We start from the raw sequence: 22,127 nt of genomic DNA on the forward strand, positions 1-22,127 counted from the left end.
TTTCATAGTTAACATATTTCATAACAGCACTGAAATGTTTTGTATGAATAAATATTTTCAATAAAGTAAAACAAGGCGGTTGACACTGGTGTCAGGATCTAAGGTGAAACGCAATTTTGCAAACTTTTTCTTAAATAAATACAGCTTATTCAAATTTGATATATCACCGGGGACAAATTTAGGCCATATTGAAATATGTTAATAATTTATTCAAGTGAATTAATTAATTGGTTTTGCTGGTACCCTCATAGTAGCTTTATTAATTTGTAAAATTTTTATTTAATTTTGATTTATAACTGTAAGAAGCTAACTGACATTTGTTAAAAAATCAATATAGAATTTGAACAATTTTGTCTAAATCCGTTAAAGCTTGTTGAATCAACAAAGAATTCAATTGGTTCATTAATGCAAACTGGATTTTACTAGCCGAACAATTTATTCAATACTTGTAAATTGTGAATTTTTTTAAACAATGTATAAATTTTGTGATGTATGGTTTCAATGATATTCCCAGAAAAATTATTCAAATGTAGTTTTTTATGTTGCACAACGGTAGAAGCTGACGTGAACAAAATAGAATCCGGAGGAAGCAGTCCGTTAATGGAAGCCACAAGGATTGGCAACCTGCACATGTGCGAATTGTTGGTTTCTAACGGGGCCGACGTGAATCAGCCGTGCCCCAACTACAACAACGCCACTCCAATCATCATCGCAGCCATTTTTAATAGGGCAGAAGTTGCTTCTTTCCTATCTGACGTTAGTTTAATTTAGTAAATAGAATCATTCAGTTAGTCTTATAAGGAGCATTATATTGATAATTATAGTAACGATTAACAAATGCCCATAATTTTTAGAATAGAGCCAAATTGGATTTGGAAACATCCGACAAGAGATGCGCCTTGACCGAAGCCTTCCGTAACGACAATTTGAAAATAGTTGAAACCGTGTTAAGAGGTAGTTTGGGTCAGTCATTTGCTGATCGGACCAGTTTTACTTACAGCATGGTCGTCAAATATCAGAGGCCCGACAAAAGTTTGTACAGCTGTAATTACAATCAACATATCTTAAATCATCGTTAACTACGCAATAATAAATTTTAAAACCTATAACCAGATATGAACACAATTTTGAAGCTGATTGGAGAAGAATTAAAACAGCAGGACGAAGCCAGAAAATTGAGAGACGCAGAACTAAAGAAAAAACTTCAAAAATCTAACAGCTTTACGAGGCAACAATCTGAATTGTATCATAATTGGGAGAAAAAGAAAAACATTGCCAACAACTCTAAAAACAATAACAACAACAACAATAATAATTCAAATTTAAATAATAACAACAACAACAAAAACAGTAACGGAACTAGCAGTTACTCCGATGAAGATTATGCAAACATCAACGAAGTTAAAAAAGTGTCCAATGTGAAAGATGTCCAATTTGTAAAAATCGATGAAAATATCATTGAAGAGCAAATCCAAAAGGTTTCCAAAAGTGAACTTAATGCTTTACCGTTTAACGATCTGGAAAACATGAAAAAAACAACAGACACTTCGTCGTCAAATATTAACAACAATGCCAGGAGTAATTTCGATGGCTTTAAACCGATATTATCAACTTTTAAAAATACATTAGAGGTAAATAAAAATCAGCTCTATGAAGAAACAGCCTCAAAAGTGAAAAATGTTTTTGATGAAAATGCAAAAAAAATGCAAGAAAAGTTCTCAACTTCAATATCTGACGTCGGGAAAAGATTGAATGACGACATGCAAAAGCCTATCCAAAATCTCATCAACGATACTTCCGCTTCATTCAAGTCTGCTTTGGACAATGAACAAAACGAAGCAGTAATTTCCGTTAAACCAGTCTTATCTAATTTCCAACCACCAAATCAACAACAACGTTATCATCAACAATATTATCCACTAGAAAACCATCAACAACATTATCAACAACCACATTATCCAAAACAATATCAGCAGCAACAATATTTACATCCACAAAATCGTTACATAGACGATCCAAATGATTTTAGAAGCAACGAAGAAGCCGAAGATTGGGAAGATGAAACTGGCTTCCAAGAGCAGTACTACCCAGCATCAAGTTTGGAGAATGAAGGACCTGGTCTTATGACAACTCCCATTTTGGGACGATGTGCGCAGGTTCGATACAACTATGCCCAAGCAGATTTGTATTTGAGAGATGTCGTAAAAACTGGAAGTGCTCCGAGGTTTAATGTCAAATCGTCCCTTGGTCAAATAAGGCACCTGGATAACGTAGAACAAGATGAATAAGATGAAAAAAAAAGGTCTTGTGAAGAACGAGTTTTTCTAAATTTACAAAAATTGATATTTAATATTTTTAGCAACGAACAACGTAAAAAATCTGGCATTCTTTGAAATTTTGTAGAATTCCAATTTTTCGCGCCGAAGATTATTCAAGAAGATATTTTATTTCGACTTTTTTTGATTTAATTGATTCAGCGGGTTACGAGCATTTACACAAAAAGTTGGAAACTTGCAGAAACTGTAGAAATTGTTGGAAGTTGAAGACCTGATACAGTTGACTGGTGATCTGAATCCTACTTTTTCATATTAAGGTCATAGATCCATTTCATCAAGAAATTTCTGTTGTAAATAACTAGCAACAGTTTACTTATTTAAGTGTATCAATGAACGTTCTGGATTGGTTTCTATGTTCAACATAACATTTGTACGAATGAAGTTTTTAATGTGCGTGAGTGTTTACTGCGTGAGTAGGTTACAATACACACCAACCATAAGTTTATTTTGGAACGAGAGGACAGTACACACTTCATACCTGCGCATAGACCAACGGTGTTTATAACTTTTAATTTTAAATCTCTGGGACAAGAGGCCACCCTTAACCGTTTAATTTATTAATAATTTGCACACTTTTCATCGTAATATTGCTAATAAAAGTATTGAATCATTATTTTAAGTTTCAACAAGTTTCCATAAAAAAACGGTACACGCAAGCAGGAATACCGGGAAGTTACGTGTCGTATGTAGTGGCCACGTCGAGTCAATAAAATAAACTTGACATTTTTATAGTTGTGGATTAAATCATTAATCAATCAATCAATTAGCTTGTGAAGCGCTATTTCCGCGATGTTCAACAGCACTCCTCAATGAATTTTGAAAACAGATGGGTCTTTAGGTCCGCTCCGAACTTCGTAAGTGATGGAGAAGTAGTCAGAGAAGTAGGTAGAGAGTTCCAGAGAAAAGGGCCAGAAAAAGCAAAAGCAGATTTGGCAAGAGTGTCTAACAGAAGTTAAGAAAAATCGAGAACAAGAAGACGATCGTAAACCAGGGCGTTTAGGTTCAATTAATATATCTGATAAATACTTAGGAAATAATTGATATTGAGACTTATACATAAACGTGCAAATTTTAAAAATTATTCTATATTTCATAGGTAGCCAGTGCAACAGAACAAGATATGGAGATACATGAGAAAAGATATATAAAAAAGAGATATATGAGAAAAGAAAGGGGCACGAGCAACTAGACGAGCAATAGAGTTAAAAGCTTTACTTAAAGGATAGAGTATAGAATCAGGAAGACCATAGTAGAGCGAGTTACAATAATCAATCCTAGATAAGACTAACGAAGTAACAACAAAGAGAAGAGTAGGATCATCAAGAAAAGGCAAAAGTTTTTTTTTTATTCTACGTAGATGAAAGTAAGAGCTTCTAGCGAAACTATTAATCTGAGAAAAAAAAGAGACATAGTAGAATCAAAGATAAAACCTAGACTACGAAACTTGTGATAAACATCAAGAGTTTTAGAATCAGATAAGATAATAGGAGGAATAGTAAGAGTGTTTAGATTCATTAAAACAAATTAATTCAAACTTAGAAGGATTAATTTAAGAAACATAGGGTTAGATCAAGCGATAATTGAAGAAAGACATAGAGATAGATTATGAAGAACACTATTGAGATTGGATGGAGGAAAAGAAGTATAAATGTAAGAATCATCAGTATATAGTTGACTAGAGAAAGAAAAGTTATTAGTAATACGAATTAATATAACTGTTAAAAACGGACAAACGAGCATAAACGAGCGGCCCACACTGGGTTATTCAACTAGGAACACAACAGGTCAAACGATGCATACCAAACATCCAACGTAAGTCTGTTTGCTAATTGAGAAATTCTAATTTGGACAACACCTGAAAAACAGAATGACTACTATTTGAACAAAATATTATATTTTGATGCACATTCATAATACACATCATGATTTATAAAAAAAAACAACAACGTCATTCCTTACAGCACAAAAACAAACTGCTTTTATTTGTGACCAAATTTCAATGAAGACGACCTAACAACAACAGTCTGAAAGAACTTGCTTCATACTATTTCAAGGTGCTAGCATGCCATGGAAACTCCATTCCGGAACAATTCAAATGTCCTACGCAGTTAGAGACAGGTCATGCAAACCATTTATTAATTCAAGTCAATTTAAATTGATATTTACTAGTACTCCAATAAATAATTATTGTAACAGTGAAAACTTATGCTGAGACACAGTTTATTACTTTCAGCTCACGCCATTCGCTGTGTATTACATCTTGAGACTTAGCTCATACATTAGTACATACAGTTGAACCTGTTACTTTCTTCACATTATTTTTCTTAAAATATTTCAAACATAATACGACACACCAAAGACAATACAAAAATAATCTGACATTACACTTTAAGCGTAAAACACACAGTGGACATAAACTTAAGAATTAAAATCAATATTTGACACAAGCCTTCAAGCCTATGAAACAAACATGCACTTGAAGAACTAATAAAAAAAAATAATCAAATAATATTATCACGATAATGATAATAATTAAAATAACGTTACAAAATAAAAGTAGCAACATTCTTAATAACAACAAAACAATAAACAACATACATAACCAACAAACAAGCAAACCAAATTCGTAAAATAACAAAGACAGACAAAACAACTATAGCACTATCATTTCCACAATCAGTTTATCCAATTAGAACAATAAATTATCTAATTAGCATAATAAATTAATTATTCAATCCCTGATTAACATAAATTATTATTCATCATCTCTCTTCTTGTTCCTTTGACGAGGTGATGTCTTGGCTCTCGGTGAAGATTTTGGAGATTTGTCTGCAAGAAATCATCACCACTATTAATATCATCATCATAACATCAAAACCACCGTTATCAACAGGTAGTTAGTGCATACAGATTGAATGAGCAGGTGAGGAGCTGAGAACAATTGATTCAGAAAGATATTGATTAAGAATTGAAAGATACTGATTAAAAATTGAAAGATATTGATTAAGAATTGAAGGATGTTGATTAAAATCAGTGGACACTGTGTCAACATCACCAAAATTGCCACTTAGTGTCATCATAACCATCACCACCCAAATTTTTCATCCCAACTCACTACTGATCAATGCCTCTTTGGGGATCCAATCATAATCAACATCTCCCTTGTTCTGAGTTCCCAGCTCGACTGCTTGCTTTGGTTTGGAACCCAAATGCTTCTTCTGTGTCGGAGTAAGTCATGAAAATAGTCAAGTCAATTGAGGAAGAAAGTGATAATAACCACTACATGTACCCACTGATAATATTTATTTGATTAGTTATTTGAGGTAACCTTGAAAGAAGTGGCCAGATGATAGAAACCAACTCCTGCTAGGATGACAATTGCAACCAGGAAAATGTACAGGAAAAATCTAGTTTGAAAATTTTGTTTCAATTATCATTAGATAATGTTGTTGTCAACATAACATCAATATGGCACTACCACCAATCAATCATTTGAACGACTCACATTTCTCCATCAAGGCCCTCGTCTGGCTCGATGATGTTGATCGTGGAGTTGAAGATTGCATCTAAGTAGGCTGCACCATCCTGCATGATGATGATGATGATGAAACATCTGTGATGGCGACTGTTATAATTTACAAACTTCATTGAAAACATTGTTTATATGAATAAAAAATTAATCATGTGAGAAGGGAATCATCATGCCACAAAATTCTGAATGGTTGAAAAAACAAATCATCAGTGAAAAAAACTAAATGAAATCTGCAGTAGCAGCAATTTAACTAACGACATCCTTGTAGTTGACATTGATGACCAGGCCGAAGGGACGTGAAGACAAAGTATCACTGGGAATGAAACGATATTCAAAAGTTGCCTCTTTCGATGGTTCAATCGGTTGATAGAGTCGGTAAGTTGTGAACTTGGTGGAAAGTTTTAATTGCAATAATAAATTAACACAAAAACATCAACTAGAAAAGTTGTTCAAAACAGATGACAACTAAAACTAATAACAAATCTTTAACTGGAAATTGAACAAAAAATAAATTTTGATAAACAGAAAGTATCTATTTTAAATGCAAAGAGGTGCAAATACAATTTAGATGCACATTTTAAATAAATAGATGTACATTTTGAATGTAGTAACTGAAATCTTGAGGATATCTGAGCGAGGCATCAATGGTCTCCACAACAAACTCCTTCTCACCTTTGTTGGTGAATCCAATCAACACTCTCACTTCCTGACCGGCAGGCAAATCTAGGAAATAAGATAAATTACTAAATAAAAATCAATTTTATAATAAATAAATGGAAATATTCAAGATAAGTTATTGAAAAAATAAGTTGTAATTTAGCAAGAACCTTGAGTGAGAGGTTTAATGAAAATGAAGTTGGTCTTGGCATCTGGCGAGGGTTTCAAAGTTGTGTCCTCCGCTTCATCATCATCATCATTCTGACCAAAAAATGAAAATTGGTTAATAAATTTACTTGAATATTGTAGGTATTCATAAGAATGTCTATATATTCTATATTTATATATATATATTACATAATAAATTAAAAATAAAATAGAAATAAATAAATCTGAATTTGGCATATACACCATACAAGCCAATTAAATTAATTAAATTTTATTAATTAAGGAATTAATTAAGCTAAGTACCTTATCTGTTGTTTGAGCAGCATCAGAGGTCTGAAGAACATCATCCCCGTCTGCTGCTGGCATAGAACCATCTGGCCCCCCATCTTCGACCGTGGCATCCACGTCTTCTTCCTCGCCCTCGGCCACATCCATTTCCATGTCCTCATCTTCTGATCTCACAAAAACTGAGGAACCCTTGCCGACTGGTGGATTAAATTTATTTTAATTTTTAATCAATTGAAATTTAACATAACATTTTTAACAGAACATAAATATTAATAAACAATTAATTAAATTAAAAAGTTAAATTAACATCAGAACATGCTATGCCACGTCAAATTACAAAATAATAAAATCACCCTCGCCAAACATCTGTACGATGCAAGGTGTCAGTAGCAGCATGACGAAAAACAGATTCCTCCTTAATTTTTCCATTTTTAAGTTAAATTTAAAAAATTTAAATGTCGACAACTTAGTCGGTAAAAAAAACGAGAGCCAAAAAAGCCGAACGTAGAGAGAGAGATTTCATCCACGTTCAAAAAAAGACCGAATAGTTTGTACAACAGAATGACATTAATTCAAGCGCATAACTTTTCATCTAGTTTTTAAATACCTATCACTTATCTAATACTTTTATTCTATATATGTGTATCTAATCTATTGACAGAATTTCAGTATAAAAATTAAACTACAGCACTAAAGTATTAACATAGACATGCTGATAATTATATTAAAAAGCATTATGTTTATGGTTATAATATTTACTATATCATGAATATTTTACGTTTTGATATTACAATGGCATAAGGACCTTTGGCCTGAGCCCATTTACTTTATCATTACATGTTATGCTATAAGAAGGTAATATGAAAACGATATGAGGCATTTTATCTGAACGTTAGTCTGGAAGTAATTGCGTCACTACCATGTATTTAGAATACCGTCCTTAGAATCTACTTAGAATGCTGTTCTTTGCTGGGTGAGAGATTTGTCTGATTAATTCTGATAACAAACAAAACTTTAGCCTGCTAAATAACCTGCTAGCCTATTCTAGGTCATTGCAGTATATCTTTTTTACCTGTATAGCTCTTTGATGATCATGTGAGGTTCGGCTTGGTTGATATTTAGCATGATTCGGTAACATTTTCTTGCAAAAATGATGATGATGTTAATTTATGTGTTAGATAGCCAAAATCACCAGCAGATTGTCTATAGACATACGGTAACTATTACGAACAGGAACGGCCAAGAACTTCCCCCTATAGGACGCTTGTAGGAAGGTTTAAAAAAAGGTTAAAAGGGTTCATAAAAAAAAGGTTAAAAGGGTTCATAAATCTCCCCCCGATGGGTACTTGACTTTTCGATTGATCGTGCATAACTTTGATTGCATTTACTATCTCTGCTGGTATTCCATAATGACGTAAGATACAAAACATCATTTCGCGGTCAGTTGAATCAAAGCCGTTGATCAATTTGTTAGGCCCAACTAAATATATTATTTGAAGCCTTCCCTAGCTTAAAATTGAGACAATTGGCTCCCCCCTAGACTATAATGGTGTACTGATGTCAAAAATAAAAAGCGGAACACCTCTCATAATTTTAAAAGATACGTTGGTGTCTGACCAGCATTCAACTGCTAACGATTCATAATTTCATTTGAGACTTGGAGACATTCATTTTTATTTTTGATTAAATATGCTTGTTTCCCCTTGTTTGACAAACTAATAACGTCATTTTACGACAGCATCAAATTAATCTCAACGTTTTTTCAATATGTTAACAGAAACTATATAACAATATTATTGATTAAACAATTCTGAAATCTCAATTTTCATTCAAAGCCACTTGAAACTAAGATGTAAAAATGCCAAAAAAGGTTTTTCTTAGATATATAACTGAATGACGTACAACGTACTTCTATCAATTGTTTCGTGCTGAATAATAAAACGCGTTCTGTTTTCATTTTAACTGAAACGAAAAACACGACAAAAATGTCGAAAAAGAAAAAATCGTTTGTTCTAAAATTCAAAATAATCAAATTTAGTTCAGTTTAACCATTTATTTAATGAAAGGTGGAGGCAAAGATTGAGTATTGTTGAAAAATAATTATTTTATTTCAATTTATTTACTTTTAATAAATAATGCCCTTAGTTTAGTGTTTGTTACCTGTTGGTTGCGTAGTGTTACGTAATAAATAATGGTAACAAATAGGACAGACACTCATCCATCGTTCATTGAATTGCTTAATTTATTTAATGTTTTAAATTTTTAATAATGTAAAATTTGTAAACTTTATTTTCCAACTTCAAATAAAATATAAAAGTTTTACTTGAGATCCTATTTAATATTCCAAAAATAGAATTAAATAAATTTGTAAATATTTAATTTTAATTTTTTTAAAATTAAATTAATTTGTTTTTTTTTTTGAATATACATACATATAATATATTATAAAAACATATACACGTATAAGTATATAATATAATATTGTATTATATATATATATATATATATATAACCATAGCAAAGCAGTCAAATAATTGATAAAAAACATAATCATAGTCAATGGTAATTAATTAACTTTCATTTTCGAATAAGTAATATTAATAAATAGTCAAGTACCACCTTGAGTGTTCTTTCTATCTCTTATTTATAAAAGCTTAAACTACTTTTTGATGACAAGTCCTTTTTTAGGATTTTTCTTCAATATTATTCCTAAAAAATGACTTCCATTTTAAGTTGGAAACGGACTTCACAGTCACACATTTCAGTGCTAGAGGATCAAATTTTTGAATGTTAGTATTACTACTGCTAATGTAATAGTGAAGTTTTATTTCATGTTATATTAGTGCATGCTTACTGACTAGTGTTTGTAGGCACTACACTTGATTAATTTTAAAAATATTTATACCACTTTACTAGGCTTATCAAAGAAGCCAGAGGGACGTTATGTTTGCCTCGATGGTGATGATAAACGCCAGATATGGACAGTGACATTGGATCATGCAAGAGATGACAAAAACTTAACAACAACTGAATTAACTGGTGCAGATGAACAATCTCCTCTGCCCATGGTACTTTTGCATGGAATGGGTGCTGGTGTTGGACTGTGGCTCTTAAATCTTGAACACTTCTCTACACATCGGAAAATATATGCCATAGATTTGCCTGGCTTTGGTCGGAGTTTCAGAAAAAAACACAGTGAGAAATTATCAGCAGAAGATGCTGAAACAGAATTTATTTCAGCTGTTGAAAGCTGGAGGAAATCAATGAATTTAAACCAATTTATTTTACTTGGTCACAGTTTAGGAGGCTATTTGGCTTCTGCTTATGCTTTGCAACATTCACAATTTGTCAAAGGCCTTATTTTAGTGGATTCATGGGGTTTTCCGAGAAGAAGTGTTGATGAGGGTGAAAAAGATAAAAATAATACACAAAGACCTTCACTCACCTGGAGAGTTGTTAGATTGATCTACACAACAGTCAATCCCAATCCACTTTCTGTCTTAAGAGTAGCCGGGCCATTGGGTAATCAAATGTAACAATTTCTTCTTGCAATAAAAGTTATACACTTTAAAAATGAATACAATAAACAATATTTAATTAAATGTACTTTGGGTTGTTTGGCTAAGTTGAATAATTTTTTAAAAATCAGGCCCGTCACTGATCTCAAAATATCGTCCTGACCTGGTTCAAAAGTTCAAACACAAGAATATGAAAGAAGACAGCATTATTGCCAACTATGTTTATCACTGTAACGCTCAAGAACCAAGGCTTGTAGATATTTTTAAACTTTTTTGTTATTCATGGTCAGTTCTATGCCCCATCATTTTGCATTGTGTATTTTTTATCTTTTTTGATTTCAATCATTAGCATTAACTCTATGATCAATATCAGAATCATCATAATTACAGTGGGGAAGTTGCATTTAAGAGCATGGTAGAAGGGTTGGCGTGGGCAAAGCATCCAATGATTGACAGGATTGGCCACCTACCCTCACACATCCCCATCACCATGATCAACGGTCGTAAATCGTGGGTTGACTACAACATTTGCCATGAAGTTAAGAAGATCAGAGGACAGGGAATCGTCAATGTGGAAGTTGGTTGAGTGTCATCAGGGTTGTTTTTGTTGGGCTGATGCTAACGTGCAGTTTAAATTTTAAATATATTTAAGAATGCCAAGGTTGTTTAGCCTTGTTATGGTATATGTTCACCTTCATACGTGTTGTAGAAATAAACGATTTTCAATTTATGATTATAAAGACAATAACCTTGATTCTGACTGATTAGAAACTTCTGTGGAATTAGAAGTAAACTCCGAAAGTCAGAGGCGTCATTTGGTGGGAGGCAGGGGGGGCAATTGCCCCCCCCCAAGAAATCAAAATTCTAAATTTTTGCTGTACGAAATTATTATGACAAAATTGCAAACACTATAAAATAATTATATAAAATTATATAATTTATTATAATATATACAAAATATTGTGCTTTTTGAATTTTTAAATGTCAAGCGCTATACAATTTATTTCATTTGTTCCTACAATAATTCATGTTCTGTTTTAAATTATAAAAGTGTTAATTTTAAATTCTTTGTAAAAAGGATATATATAGGATATATAATTTAGTAATTTTAAAACTTTAAAAATTTTGAAATTTTGAAAACTTTAAAAATGTATAATTTATTATAATGTTGTACTGACGAGACTAGGTAGTGGAAATAGTACTATATGCATACATGTAGATAATGACATCTTCTGTAAATAGGAATTTTGTTAATAGCATTAACAAGTTAAGTTTAGTAGATCGGAGAATTATTCGAAGAATCGAGAAACTAGCATATAGATTGAGTACTGTAAGAAATGCCGTGATCTTTATTAATATATATATATATGCTAAGATATGTTACATGCTAAGTCATAGACCACATAAGTTCGCCCCCCCAACCAAAATCTAAAATGACGCCCCTGCCGAAAGTGTTCAGCGCTTACATAAATATCCTTGAAAATTATCATTTTGTTTGCTGGCAGATGCATCAAAATATATTTAAAATGTGTCACGTTATAATTTGCAGATTATTGATCATGCCGGTCACCACGTTTATGCCGACCAATCAGATGTCTTCAACAAAACTGTAAAAAAAACCTGCCAATCATACGATAGATTGTATCAGAAAAAACTGGATGATACGAAAGCCTTAAGTAATAAAGATTTGTTTTTGTGTGACGATGTCGATGGAGCAGATCACGTCATGAACTTCTCACTGTGATAGATGATGATCACGTGATAGAAGATGATCACGTGACTGATGATGATCACGTGATTGATGGCGGCCATGCGGTGGTTGATGATCATGTAGTAGTGGATAATGGGATAATGGATAATGCGACGAAAGGTTGATATTTAGATTGTGGAAGTGGTTTTTGCAAGGTGTCATCCATGTCATAATGATGACATGAAGATCATTCTAATAAAATGGAATGGTAGTAAATTATCTGGACACCTCACTGATGGTGACAACCTGTCGTTATTGTTACTGCTTTGTGTTTCTAACTGGAATGATATATTTCTTACGGCATTGCAAATAAAAAATAATTTTATAATAAAATTTGTTAAAGTTCTCCAATTGTTGGTTGATATTTTACATTTGTTTGTAAAATTGATGATATTTAATCTAAACTTTTGTTAGACAAATAAAATATATTTTTCTAACGTTAAAAAAACACTTGAATTGTATTTTAACTAGACTAGCTTATTAATGTGAGTTCTGAGTTGTTTTATGCATTAAACTGTGTTCACTGATGCCCATTAAACAAGTACAGGACGCATTTGTATTAGTTATTGTTACAATTTATATATATATATATATATATATTATTTATATATGTTGAATATATTTATTTATATAGTTATTTATATACATAATACAAAATATATTAACAATGTGCTTAGATTTCATTTAATCGTGTATATAAAAATCAAAGATTGTTTTGTTTTTCATTGATGGAAAAATTATGAAAGTTGTCTGTCACAAATTTGGTATTGTTTATTTCCACAGGACTGTTGTTGAAATTTTCTTTCTTTGTTAGTGATATACACAGATCCCCAATATTTAATTGGCAGCATTTTAACTTATACCTGATTAGCGTTTGTGTCGGGTTGTATGAAGACCAACCTCTGTTGAACACGAAAAATGGATGTTCCAGTGTTGATTCTACAGTTACCTGCAATTAAGTTTTGAATTTTTATAAATTAACAAACTGCAGCTCATTTAACATTCAGAATTCAGATGTACCTGAATTTTTTGAGGGCCAACAGTAAAACTTAACTGGACCGTGTCCCTTTCAGTTATTGGGACCATTTGCACCACTTCACTAACGTTAATTTTCAAATCGTGGGAAAGGTTGGCACTTTCTATGAAATCTTCAGTAGTCAAGTCTTCAACTTTTTTCAGAGTCCCGTTCGCCACGGCAATTATGGAACCATTCAAGAAGTGGGGAGGGTAGTGTGGCATTCCAGCGGTTATTGCTTCCGGTTTAAAATTCTCATTCATTAATAATTCATCATGCATATCAAATAAAAAAATTAAAATAATCGCGGACTAAATTCTTTCGTGTAAAAGTGTGAACAGCTGATCCGAGCTTGCCGATGAAGGAATATCGTTGTTCAAGTTGATTTAACTAAAAGAATGTAAAAGTGGAACTAGGCTGTAATTTTATTACTATTTCACGTATTTCGCAGAATAAAATTTCATGCCTTGTACCCGGATCTGGCCTGGTTGTTTATTGTTTTGTAACACTTTATAAAAAATTAAGCGCCTTATTTATAGAAAAAATCTTATTTAAATGATCATTACACAAAGGAATCGAAATTAAGCACTTTTTCAGCCTTCACAAATGATCCTAAACTACCTCAACTACGGTCCTGGCTGCAGTTTACAATGCACGTTTGACGCTAGCGAAATTAGTAATGAGAATAAGATGAATTAATACCTGTACAATACACGGTGATCCATTAAAATTAAACAAATATATTCCTATTGAGATGTTCATTGGACTCGTGCTCGAATGCTGCAAGCTTAGAAAGAAGAATCGATTGGCAGACAAACAAACAGACAGACGGACAGATAAACAGAGAAATTGACACACAGAGAGAATATTGTAAGTTAACGTTATGTGTCAATTAAAAAATTATTATCTTATACTTTAAATCATCCAAAAATGTTTTTGGTGTTTGATAGCTCCTGTACGTTCAGTTGTTGCGTTGGTACAGTAGTTGAGAAGAGTGTGTGTTGCTGGATTCGATGTTGTTGCGATTGTTTTAGTAGTTGTTTTTGTTAATCTTGAAATGCTAGTATGTAACGTGGTAGCAACTCATCCAGTATTTTTCTAGCATCATAATCTTGTTGTGTCTGATGATTGTTTCCATTTTGTAATTTTTAGTGTTGGTTTTGAAGGGATATAATAGAACTTTTGTCAGATGACCTGTCATTACTGATCTGTGTTTCTTCACAAGAATCCATGCAAGTGAAAACGCGTACAGAGCCGTATTTACCAGTAAGCTAAAAAAGCTGGAACCTATGGCGGCAAATTTTATGGTACGGGCGGCAAATTTTGATGTTAATAAAAATAAATAACAAATAAATTGTTTAAATTATGTTGAATTAAAATCATGTTTATGTGAGTCATCAAAAATAAATATGCGGTCATTTAGTCTTTATTCTTTTGTTGTCTGCAGAGTTATATTTATACGGTGTACTTAAAATATATATTATTATCAGCATTATTATCAAACATCATCTAATAGTAATGTTAAAAAATGATAGATTCGTGATGAAAAGTTTATTATGATAGGCATGTAGTTTTGGGGGATCTGTCAGATGATCGAAGATGATTAACTTGAAATTGAAAGTTTACGATCCCGTGGATGAAAATTTTTTCACATTTTGTGCTAGCATTCTGATTTTTGTTAGAATTAATTAAAGGGGTTGTTAAAATGGTTTTTAAAATGTTAATTGATTTTTCAAACAAAAGATAAACCTTATTTTGGTTTACAACTTAATACTTCGAAATAATAAATCATCAATTAAATTTATTAGTGCCAAATTTTTAAATACGTCTCTGAACCGGGGCATCGACACCAGAACTGAACCGTAACTGAAAACCGTTAAAAACCGAAATTTTGCTCTGAACAAGAACAGTAGCCGAACCGAAATATTATTTTTGCTAGCTTAACAGAAACCGAAAACCATAACGGAATAAATAACGGTTCGATGCGAAAATTTTAAAAGAAAACATTTTTGTCAAATTCAGAAAAAATATTTAGGTAGATAATATTTCGTCTTTTAAAATTCTACGTTAATTTTTATTATCTTTCTTTTCGTTTGCTTTTCGAACTGAGTTCGCCGATCATTTGAGTAAGAATTGCCACGTTAAAAGTAATCAATATAATCGGAGAAACTAGAGATAAAGTACGATCATCTTCAAAATCTTTGTAAATTACAGTTTGCAAAAAAGTTTGTGAATAATTTTAATTTTTACAGATTAATTAAATTTTTCGTTTTGTTTACTTTTTTTACAAGTAGGCCTATAATAAATTAGACATTAAACCGGCCGTTAAACTTTGCGGTAAAGTTGGAAATTCGCGCTCCTATCGGCTTACTCAGTAAACTTTACTGTCAACGCTACGCCGTTTTTTGCAATTTTAATTTTTTTGGGTTAAAATCGTAAACTTTAATGACAACAATAAACAAGACAATCTTTTATCTTTTAAAATTAAATTTAGAATGGGACGAAACCGAGAAAACTCCAGCCGAGAATTTTTTAAATATAATAAAACAACGGACAATAAAAGTACTTGTAATAATTGTAAAGCTGTTATAAATGGAGATCATGCTGCCAACTTGGCATGTCGTTTGAAACGTAACCATGATGAAGGGTTTGAAAGTGTTCAGCAAAGAAAAAAGTTAAAAGTATGATGAAAAAACAGCTATTGCCACCGAAAGTTTTCTTGATTACTTTTTTTTGAAGACAAATCAGAAAAACTTAATTTATTAGCTATTGCACTCCATCCTTCATTTGAGACAACATTGAAACTACAATGTGAGATATTGACACTGAGTAATTTTTATAGTGTTTGGGTGGATTGCAAACTAAAATTGAAAAATCTGAAAAATTTTTTTGCAGAGACTTTATCAAAAAATTTGAATGTAAGAGATAAGTTGTTATTAAACAATGAAAGCTTGTTGGGATCACTTTATTTAGATCCAAGATTTCAGATAGTGCTTTCTCTCACAAAAAATGCAATCATTGCAACATCTAAAGTTACTTTGGAATAAACTAGTGTTTTTACAAAAATCTGAATTAGAACTTATAGCTCCTTTAGATGTTACATCAAGTAAGTGAGTCAATTGATAAGCCTGTGGATGAATTTGAAGAGTTTCTAAAAAACAATGAAGAAGAAATAATAAGTGTTAATAAATTTTCTCCAATGTCTGGTGATGTTGATATAGAATATCTTTTAAAAGAGTTTGAAAATGTGCAGAGGTTAGACAACGAAAATGTGTTTATCAGTTTTGTGGGGAGAATAAAGATAAATATCCTCAGTTATACAAATTACTGTAGGTAGTGCTTGGAGTACCAGCTACACAATTGAGTGTGGAAAGATCATTTTCTGGATTGAAATTTATTCTCAGAAACTGCAGAAGTGGTTTAAATGAAAACATTTTATAAGATATATTAATAATCAGCGGAAATTTTCATCTTTTTTGAAATAATCATATATTTATATGAGTGATTTCAAAACATCTCTGTAATGATTGTTTTAGTTTGTTGAAAAAAAAATTAGAAATGTTTCCTTTTATACTGACAACATTTAAAAGTCATTTTGTTATTGATTTCTTATTATTCGCAAGTTGTAAAATTTCATTCAAATTGATATAGGGGTGATAGTCCGTTACATGTATTTAAGAATTACACTTGAAAAAATTAAGTTCCGAAGCGAAACCGAAAACGATAAAAAATCGATATTAGGAACGAAACCGGAACCGAACCGAAATTCGTTTTGCGGGCTAAACCGTAAACAGAAACAAAAAAATTACAGTTTGATGCCCTGCTCTGAACGCATACATCGCCAACGAACAGCGAGGATCTCTGCGTTTGAACGCAGTAACCGCTACATCACGTCGCTATTCATAACGCACAGTATACATAGTTTTATTCTTCCCAATACTGCAATGTAAAATTCGTTATCCTTTTTGCTTTATAATTTACGTTAATCTACAGTTTCAAAAATCAAATAAAATTGTTGCCAATATAATAAATATTAAATAAGAAATGAATGAGAATGTGAAATGAATAAGAGTTAAGTAATTAATTCAATTTTGAGTTGTCGTAATGTGTTGTTTGTTGCTGCATTATTTTTCGTTGTTGTGACTGCAGCAGTTGATTTTTGTTTACTATGACATAGTAGTAGTGGCGTATTATTTGTTGTTGATATTAATTTTGTTTTTCTATTTCTGATATAACCATTTTCAATATTTTATTTTTTGTAGAAATTATATTTACAATGACAACGAAAATGTACAATAAGAACGCCCACACTTATATACGATGTAACATTTAGGCGATGGAAGAACATAAAAGAACATAACCCACCACCATTGCCACACCACCACCACATAACGGCCACATCGCGTTAAAAGTATCTAATGTAATCTAACAGAAATATTAATTTAAAAATTAAAATAAAATTTTCAAAAAAGTTAATGGTTAAAAGCAACGTTATAGTTATCATCTGGTGAGTTCACGTTCGGAAGGGAAATTTAAAATTTCAGATGGTGTATTATCATTCATTGCCTGTTGTTTCTTCAGGGGAAGTAGTGATTCTTTGAGCTGTGTTGTGGTTGTAGTAGATGTTGTTATGGTTGTAGTAGTTGTTGTGGTTGTAGTAGTTGTTGTTGTGGTTGTAGTAGTTGTTGTTGTGGTTGTAGCAGCTGTTGTTGTGGTGGTAGCAGTTGTTGTTGTGGTTGTAGCAGCTTATAGTGTGGTTGTAGCAGTTGTTGTTGTGGTTGTAGTAGATGTTGTTGTGGTTGTAGTAGATGTTGTTGTGGTTGTAGAAATTTTAGTGGCTGTAGAAGCTGTTGTTGTGGTTGTAGTAGCTGTCGTTGTGGTTGTGGCAGCTGTTGTTGTGGTTGTGGCAGCTGTTGTTGTGGTTGTGGCGGCTGTTGTTGTGGTTGTAGCAGTTGTTGTTGTGGTTGCAGAAGTTGTTGTTGTGGTTGCAGAAGTTGTTGTTGTGGTTGCAGAAGTTGTTGTTGTGGCAGTTGTTGTGGTGTTAGCAGTTGTTGTGGTGTTAGCAGTTGTTGGGATGGGTTGACATCATCTAACTCAACACTTTCGTCATCATTATTTTCAAATGCATTATCTATTCCTGCGATTCCTTGTAGTTTCTTTTCTTTTACACGCCTGTTTTGAAACCAGTAGCAAACCTGCTTGGCATCCAGATCGGTTTCAGCTGCAATCTTCTCTCTTCGAATCGCGTTCAAAAATTTGTTCTTCCAAAACTCATTTTCTAATATTTCTCTCTGCCTTGGATTGTATGCGGTTCTGTGATGGTCTTTCGTTCTTCTCCCTCTTTTCACAGGATCTGAATTGTTTGCCGGTTGTATTGGTTGCTGGGTAAAAGATGTTTGTGAGTTTGGTTGTTGTGGTTGCAGCAGTGTTAGTTGTGACTGTTGTTGTGGTTGTTGCAGTTGTTGTGGTAAAAATGGTGGTTGCTGTGGTTGATGAAGTGAAATTTGAGGTTGGAGATCAAAAAATGGTCGTAGTAGTTGTTGTGTAAAAAATGGTGGCTGTTGTGAAATTTGTTGAAAAGGCAATTGCGGGCAATATTGAGGCTGTTGATTGAATCGATATTGATTAAAATTAAATTGCTGATGATAATGTTCCGGCACATTAGCTTGTAATTGTTGTTGTTGTGGTTGCTGCTGCTGTTGAAATGATGTTGCTAGTCGATGTGATTGTTTTGAAATATTCATTGGTTGGGAGGAAGCTGGTATTAGTCGTACTTTTTGATGAATAGACGGGTGCGTTTGTTGATGTATTTGTTGTTGATGTTGTCGGTTGTGATGTGATCCAATTTGTTGTAATTGTTGATTTAAAGGTTGTTCTAATTGATGATTTGAAAGTTTTTGCTGTTGCTTTGGAATTACCATCATTTGTTGTTGTTGTTGTTCATGAAAACTTGTGTCATTATACTGTTGTTGCCGCTGTTGTTGTTGCTGTTGTTGCTGCTGTTGTTGCGTTGTTGGTAATTGTGGAGCAAATAACCTTCTCCGTACTGTTAATTTTTGTTCTTGCAGTACTTGAGGAGAATTTAATGGAAAATTATGTTGCTGGATGAGTTGTTGTTGTTGCTCTGGTTGATGGAGTAATTCTTGTTCTATCAACTGTTGCAGCAGTTGATTTTTGTTTACCTCTGCACATTTTGTTTTTTCTTTTTCTTCCACATCTTCTTCTGATAACGGTTCTGCTCCTATAATTGAATATTTCGCAAATTCTTTTTCTAATTTTTCAAATCCTTCTAATTCAATTTCTAATTCATCTCCTCCCAGATATTTTACTGGACCTGCGTTATTCATTTTTGAAGAGTTATTTGCTTCCGATGACATTCTAAATTTAACTATGAAATAATTAAGTGATAGTTATGTTTTTAAAAAGCTTCTTTAAAATTTTTCAATATGATATATAATGAATTAGTTGGAAAATATATATTAGTGTTATCGGCTAAAATAAATTTTCCACAAGATAAATTAAATTATAATTCAGCTGGAATAGTCACATTCTAAGAATAATTTTTTAGGAGTATTACAACTGATTTATATACCATTTGCGACCAAGATCAGGGAGGTTGCAAAATTTGAAACTTTCTAACAAAGTCAAAGTTACGTCAAAGTTAGAATTAAAGTCAAAGACTAAGTTAAAGTCAAAGTTAAAGACAAAGTAATAGTGAAAGTTTGTTTAATTCGCAAATTTTTAACGATTTTTTAAGTAATAATTCTTTTCATCCTTCGTTTTGGTTTCAAATTTTATTAAAAGGGATGATGATGTGCAACCTTTCGCGTCATTTTGTTTTTTTATTAGACCGTAGACGCGATGGTCTAATTTAGACGTGGGACATATTAGGCTATCAATGATAGTTAACCATTTTTACATTAGGTTTATCAAATTTATTAACCGAAATAATAAATTACTTATAACATTTTTCAAATTTATTACAGAAATTTTTTCGTGTGTTAAAACGATCATCGAACGTTTGAACTTTCTAACAAACGTTAATGAGATTTTCAATGTAAAGTGGTGAAATTGTAATGGTAATGTTTACAACTTTTAATGAATACAACTTTTTTTTCATTCAGTTAATAAATTAAAGGTCAAAGTTAAGTTAGCTGCTTTGGTCAATTTAAATTCTGAGCTAGTTATTTGATAATAATTTTAGTTAAAGTTAATGTTACCATTCAATTTTGGGTCAAGTGGTCCTCGTGCTGAGTTTTTTAGTACAATTAGTACTGGTACTGAAAGTCGTTTATTTATGTTTAGTAAAAAAAATCATGTTTTAATTAAATCAGCTTGTCATGTTTTAAATAAATATAAACTCAGCTGAAACACCATTGGCAATCGCCAATGAGCCAACTTAGTATGAAATCGACAATATCGTCAAGCTAGGTTGAACCATGGATGTCTCGATATATCTTATGGATCAGAACTTATACTCAGGTTTTCAGATAGCAGGCGAACATTTCAACAGACGGCATACTGTAATTTTTATTAACACACTGCAAACAGGGTTAACAAATGATATAATTTCACAATATAACGTAATTTAACGAGGCATAACGAAGATTTTCATCGTGCTCCAAGAAGACAGGACCAAAAAAAAATTATGATGATAATCTTCAAGTTTTGACGCGGTTCTGTTAGTTTGTGTGGTTTTAAAAGATAAATAAAAAAGGAATCGAAAATTAATGAGGAGACAAAAAGTCTCCAAACAATATGTGCTCATGATTACGCCCTGTAAAATTGTTGAAATAGGTACAGTTCATGCGCAATTCTGTCTCTTTCTTCAAAAAACTCGTTTCGACTGAATTCTCACTCCAAACCGTGAAAAATTTCATCGCTGTAACCTACACGGTAAACTTTAGGCGTACTAATCAATTCTTCCGCATTCATATCTTTTCTTATTTTTTTTACATGTTTTCATCCTCGCCATCTATTTCATTCCAATCCAACAACTCATCCGGACGATCAACCATATCATTCGAAAAATTCATCGTGCAGATGTTTAGTAGCTCCTGTAGGTACGTTCAGTTATTGCTTTGGTCCTGCAGTATTTTTCAATCATCATGGTCTCGTTGTGTCTAATGATTATTTCTATCCTGTAATGGTAATTTTTAACGTTGCTTTTGAAGTGATATAATAGAAATATCGTCAGATGGCTTGTCATTACTGATCTGTGTTTCTTCACCAGATTGCTTCTAATCCTTCGCATACGCGTCAAAAAGCAAAGTGAGGATCTTTAGTAACCATACATAAAATAATAAAGTTTACAAAGTTTTATTCTTCTCAAAACCTCAATGTAAAATACTTAATTTTTTTTTATAAAATTTACGTTATCTTACAATTTTAAAAACAAAAGTTAATAAGTAAGCAATTAAATAAAAATGAAAGTTTCGAATTTAATTTATTCGAAAACTACTAGTCCTACTACCACACTGATACATAGACTGCTATTGCTTCTTTCACTACTGTCTTTGTTGTTTCAGTTTGTACTTGTACAGCCGTACTATTTGTTGTTGATATTAATTTTTTTTTCATTGTTCATAACAAAGAAAACTATTTCTGATAAAACCATTTTCAATATTTTATTTTTTGTAGAAAATATATTAACTACGACAACGAAAATGTACAATAAGAACGCGCATACTTATATACGATGTAACATTATGAAGATAAAATTAAGATCTCGCGTTAGTGAAAAATCAGACGGTATATTATCATTCATTGCCTGTTGTTGCGGTTGCTGCTGAAGTATTAGTAGTTGTTGTCGTAGTAATCGGTTAGGTTCAAAAATGCGGTTGTTGATCTAGTAGGGATATCT

General features: G+C 32.2%; 6 protein-coding genes across 6 annotated transcripts in view; 2 read left to right on the forward strand and 4 right to left on the reverse strand.

Moving 5' to 3' along the window:
• Window positions 1–492: 492 nt before the first annotated feature.
• Window positions 493–2,288, forward strand: HELRODRAFT_180986 (hypothetical protein; the record flags this gene model as incomplete). The annotated part of the gene is made up of 3 exons (XM_009030261.1): window positions 493–756; window positions 855–1,032; window positions 1,114–2,288. The coding sequence occupies 3 exons, from the start codon at window positions 493–495 to the stop codon at window positions 2,286–2,288; spliced, it is 1,617 nt and encodes a 538-aa protein (XP_009028509.1).
• Window positions 2,289–5,437: 3,149 nt separating this feature from the next.
• On the reverse strand, window positions 5,438–6,930 carry HELRODRAFT_88699 (hypothetical protein; the record flags this gene model as incomplete). The annotated part of the gene is made up of 6 exons (XM_009030182.1): window positions 5,438–5,554; window positions 5,665–5,743; window positions 5,842–5,921; window positions 6,124–6,255; window positions 6,464–6,591; window positions 6,696–6,930. 6 exons carry the CDS (start codon window positions 6,928–6,930, stop codon window positions 5,438–5,440), a joined length of 771 nt encoding a protein of 256 aa, XP_009028430.1.
• Window positions 6,931–10,025: 3,095 nt separating this feature from the next.
• HELRODRAFT_115658 (hypothetical protein) lies at window positions 10,026–12,988 on the forward strand. The gene is made up of 5 exons (XM_009030262.1): window positions 10,026–10,503; window positions 10,631–10,752; window positions 10,873–11,076; window positions 12,049–12,837; window positions 12,874–12,988. The coding sequence occupies exons 1-4, from the start codon at window positions 10,047–10,049 to the stop codon at window positions 12,241–12,243; spliced, it is 978 nt and encodes a 325-aa protein (XP_009028510.1). The 5' UTR covers window positions 10,026–10,046; the 3' UTR covers window positions 12,244–12,837; window positions 12,874–12,988.
• A 69-nt stretch (window positions 12,989–13,057) lies between these two features.
• On the reverse strand, window positions 13,058–13,488 carry HELRODRAFT_144645 (hypothetical protein; the record flags this gene model as incomplete). Its single annotated transcript, XM_009030263.1, has 2 exons — window positions 13,058–13,198; window positions 13,270–13,488. Coding segments are annotated over 2 exons (360 nt in total), but the record flags the coding sequence as incomplete, so codon positions are not given.
• Window positions 13,489–18,408: 4,920 nt separating this feature from the next.
• HELRODRAFT_141667 (hypothetical protein) lies at window positions 18,409–18,591 on the reverse strand (the record flags this gene model as incomplete). Its single annotated transcript, XM_009030264.1, has 1 exon — window positions 18,409–18,591. A coding segment is annotated over one exon (183 nt), but the record flags the coding sequence as incomplete, so codon positions are not given.
• Window positions 18,592–21,733: 3,142 nt separating this feature from the next.
• Window positions 21,734–22,127, reverse strand: part of HELRODRAFT_180992 (hypothetical protein) — a gene marked incomplete at both ends in the record, with an annotated part of 9,121 nt that continues 8,727 nt past the window's right edge. Inside the window, one exon of the mRNA XM_009030265.1 lies at window positions 21,734–21,812. Within this exon, the coding sequence (XP_009028513.1) occupies window positions 21,734–21,812 (79 nt within the window). The remainder of the gene's footprint in view (window positions 21,813–22,127) is intronic.

Source organism: Helobdella robusta, assembly GCF_000326865.2.
Source record: "Helobdella robusta unplaced genomic scaffold HELROscaffold_66, whole genome shotgun sequence".
Classification (NCBI taxonomy): domain Eukaryota; kingdom Metazoa; phylum Annelida; class Clitellata; order Rhynchobdellida; family Glossiphoniidae; genus Helobdella; species Helobdella robusta.

What these genes read in the sequence shown, in the direction of transcription:
- HELRODRAFT_115658 (XM_009030262.1), top strand. Translation starts at nt 10,047, where the DNA reads ATGGTACTTTTGCATGGAATGGGTGCTGGTGTTGGACTGTGGCTCTTA. An exon ending in AAGAGTAGCCGGGCCATTGG is followed by an intron (nt 10,504 to 10,630) that starts GTAATCAAATGT and finishes TTTAAAAATCAG; the next exon opens with GCCCGTCACTGATCTCAAAA. An exon ending in AGGGAATCGTCAATGTGGAA is followed by an intron (nt 11,077 to 12,048) that starts GTTGGTTGAGTG and finishes TATAATTTGCAG; the next exon opens with ATTATTGATCATGCCGGTCA.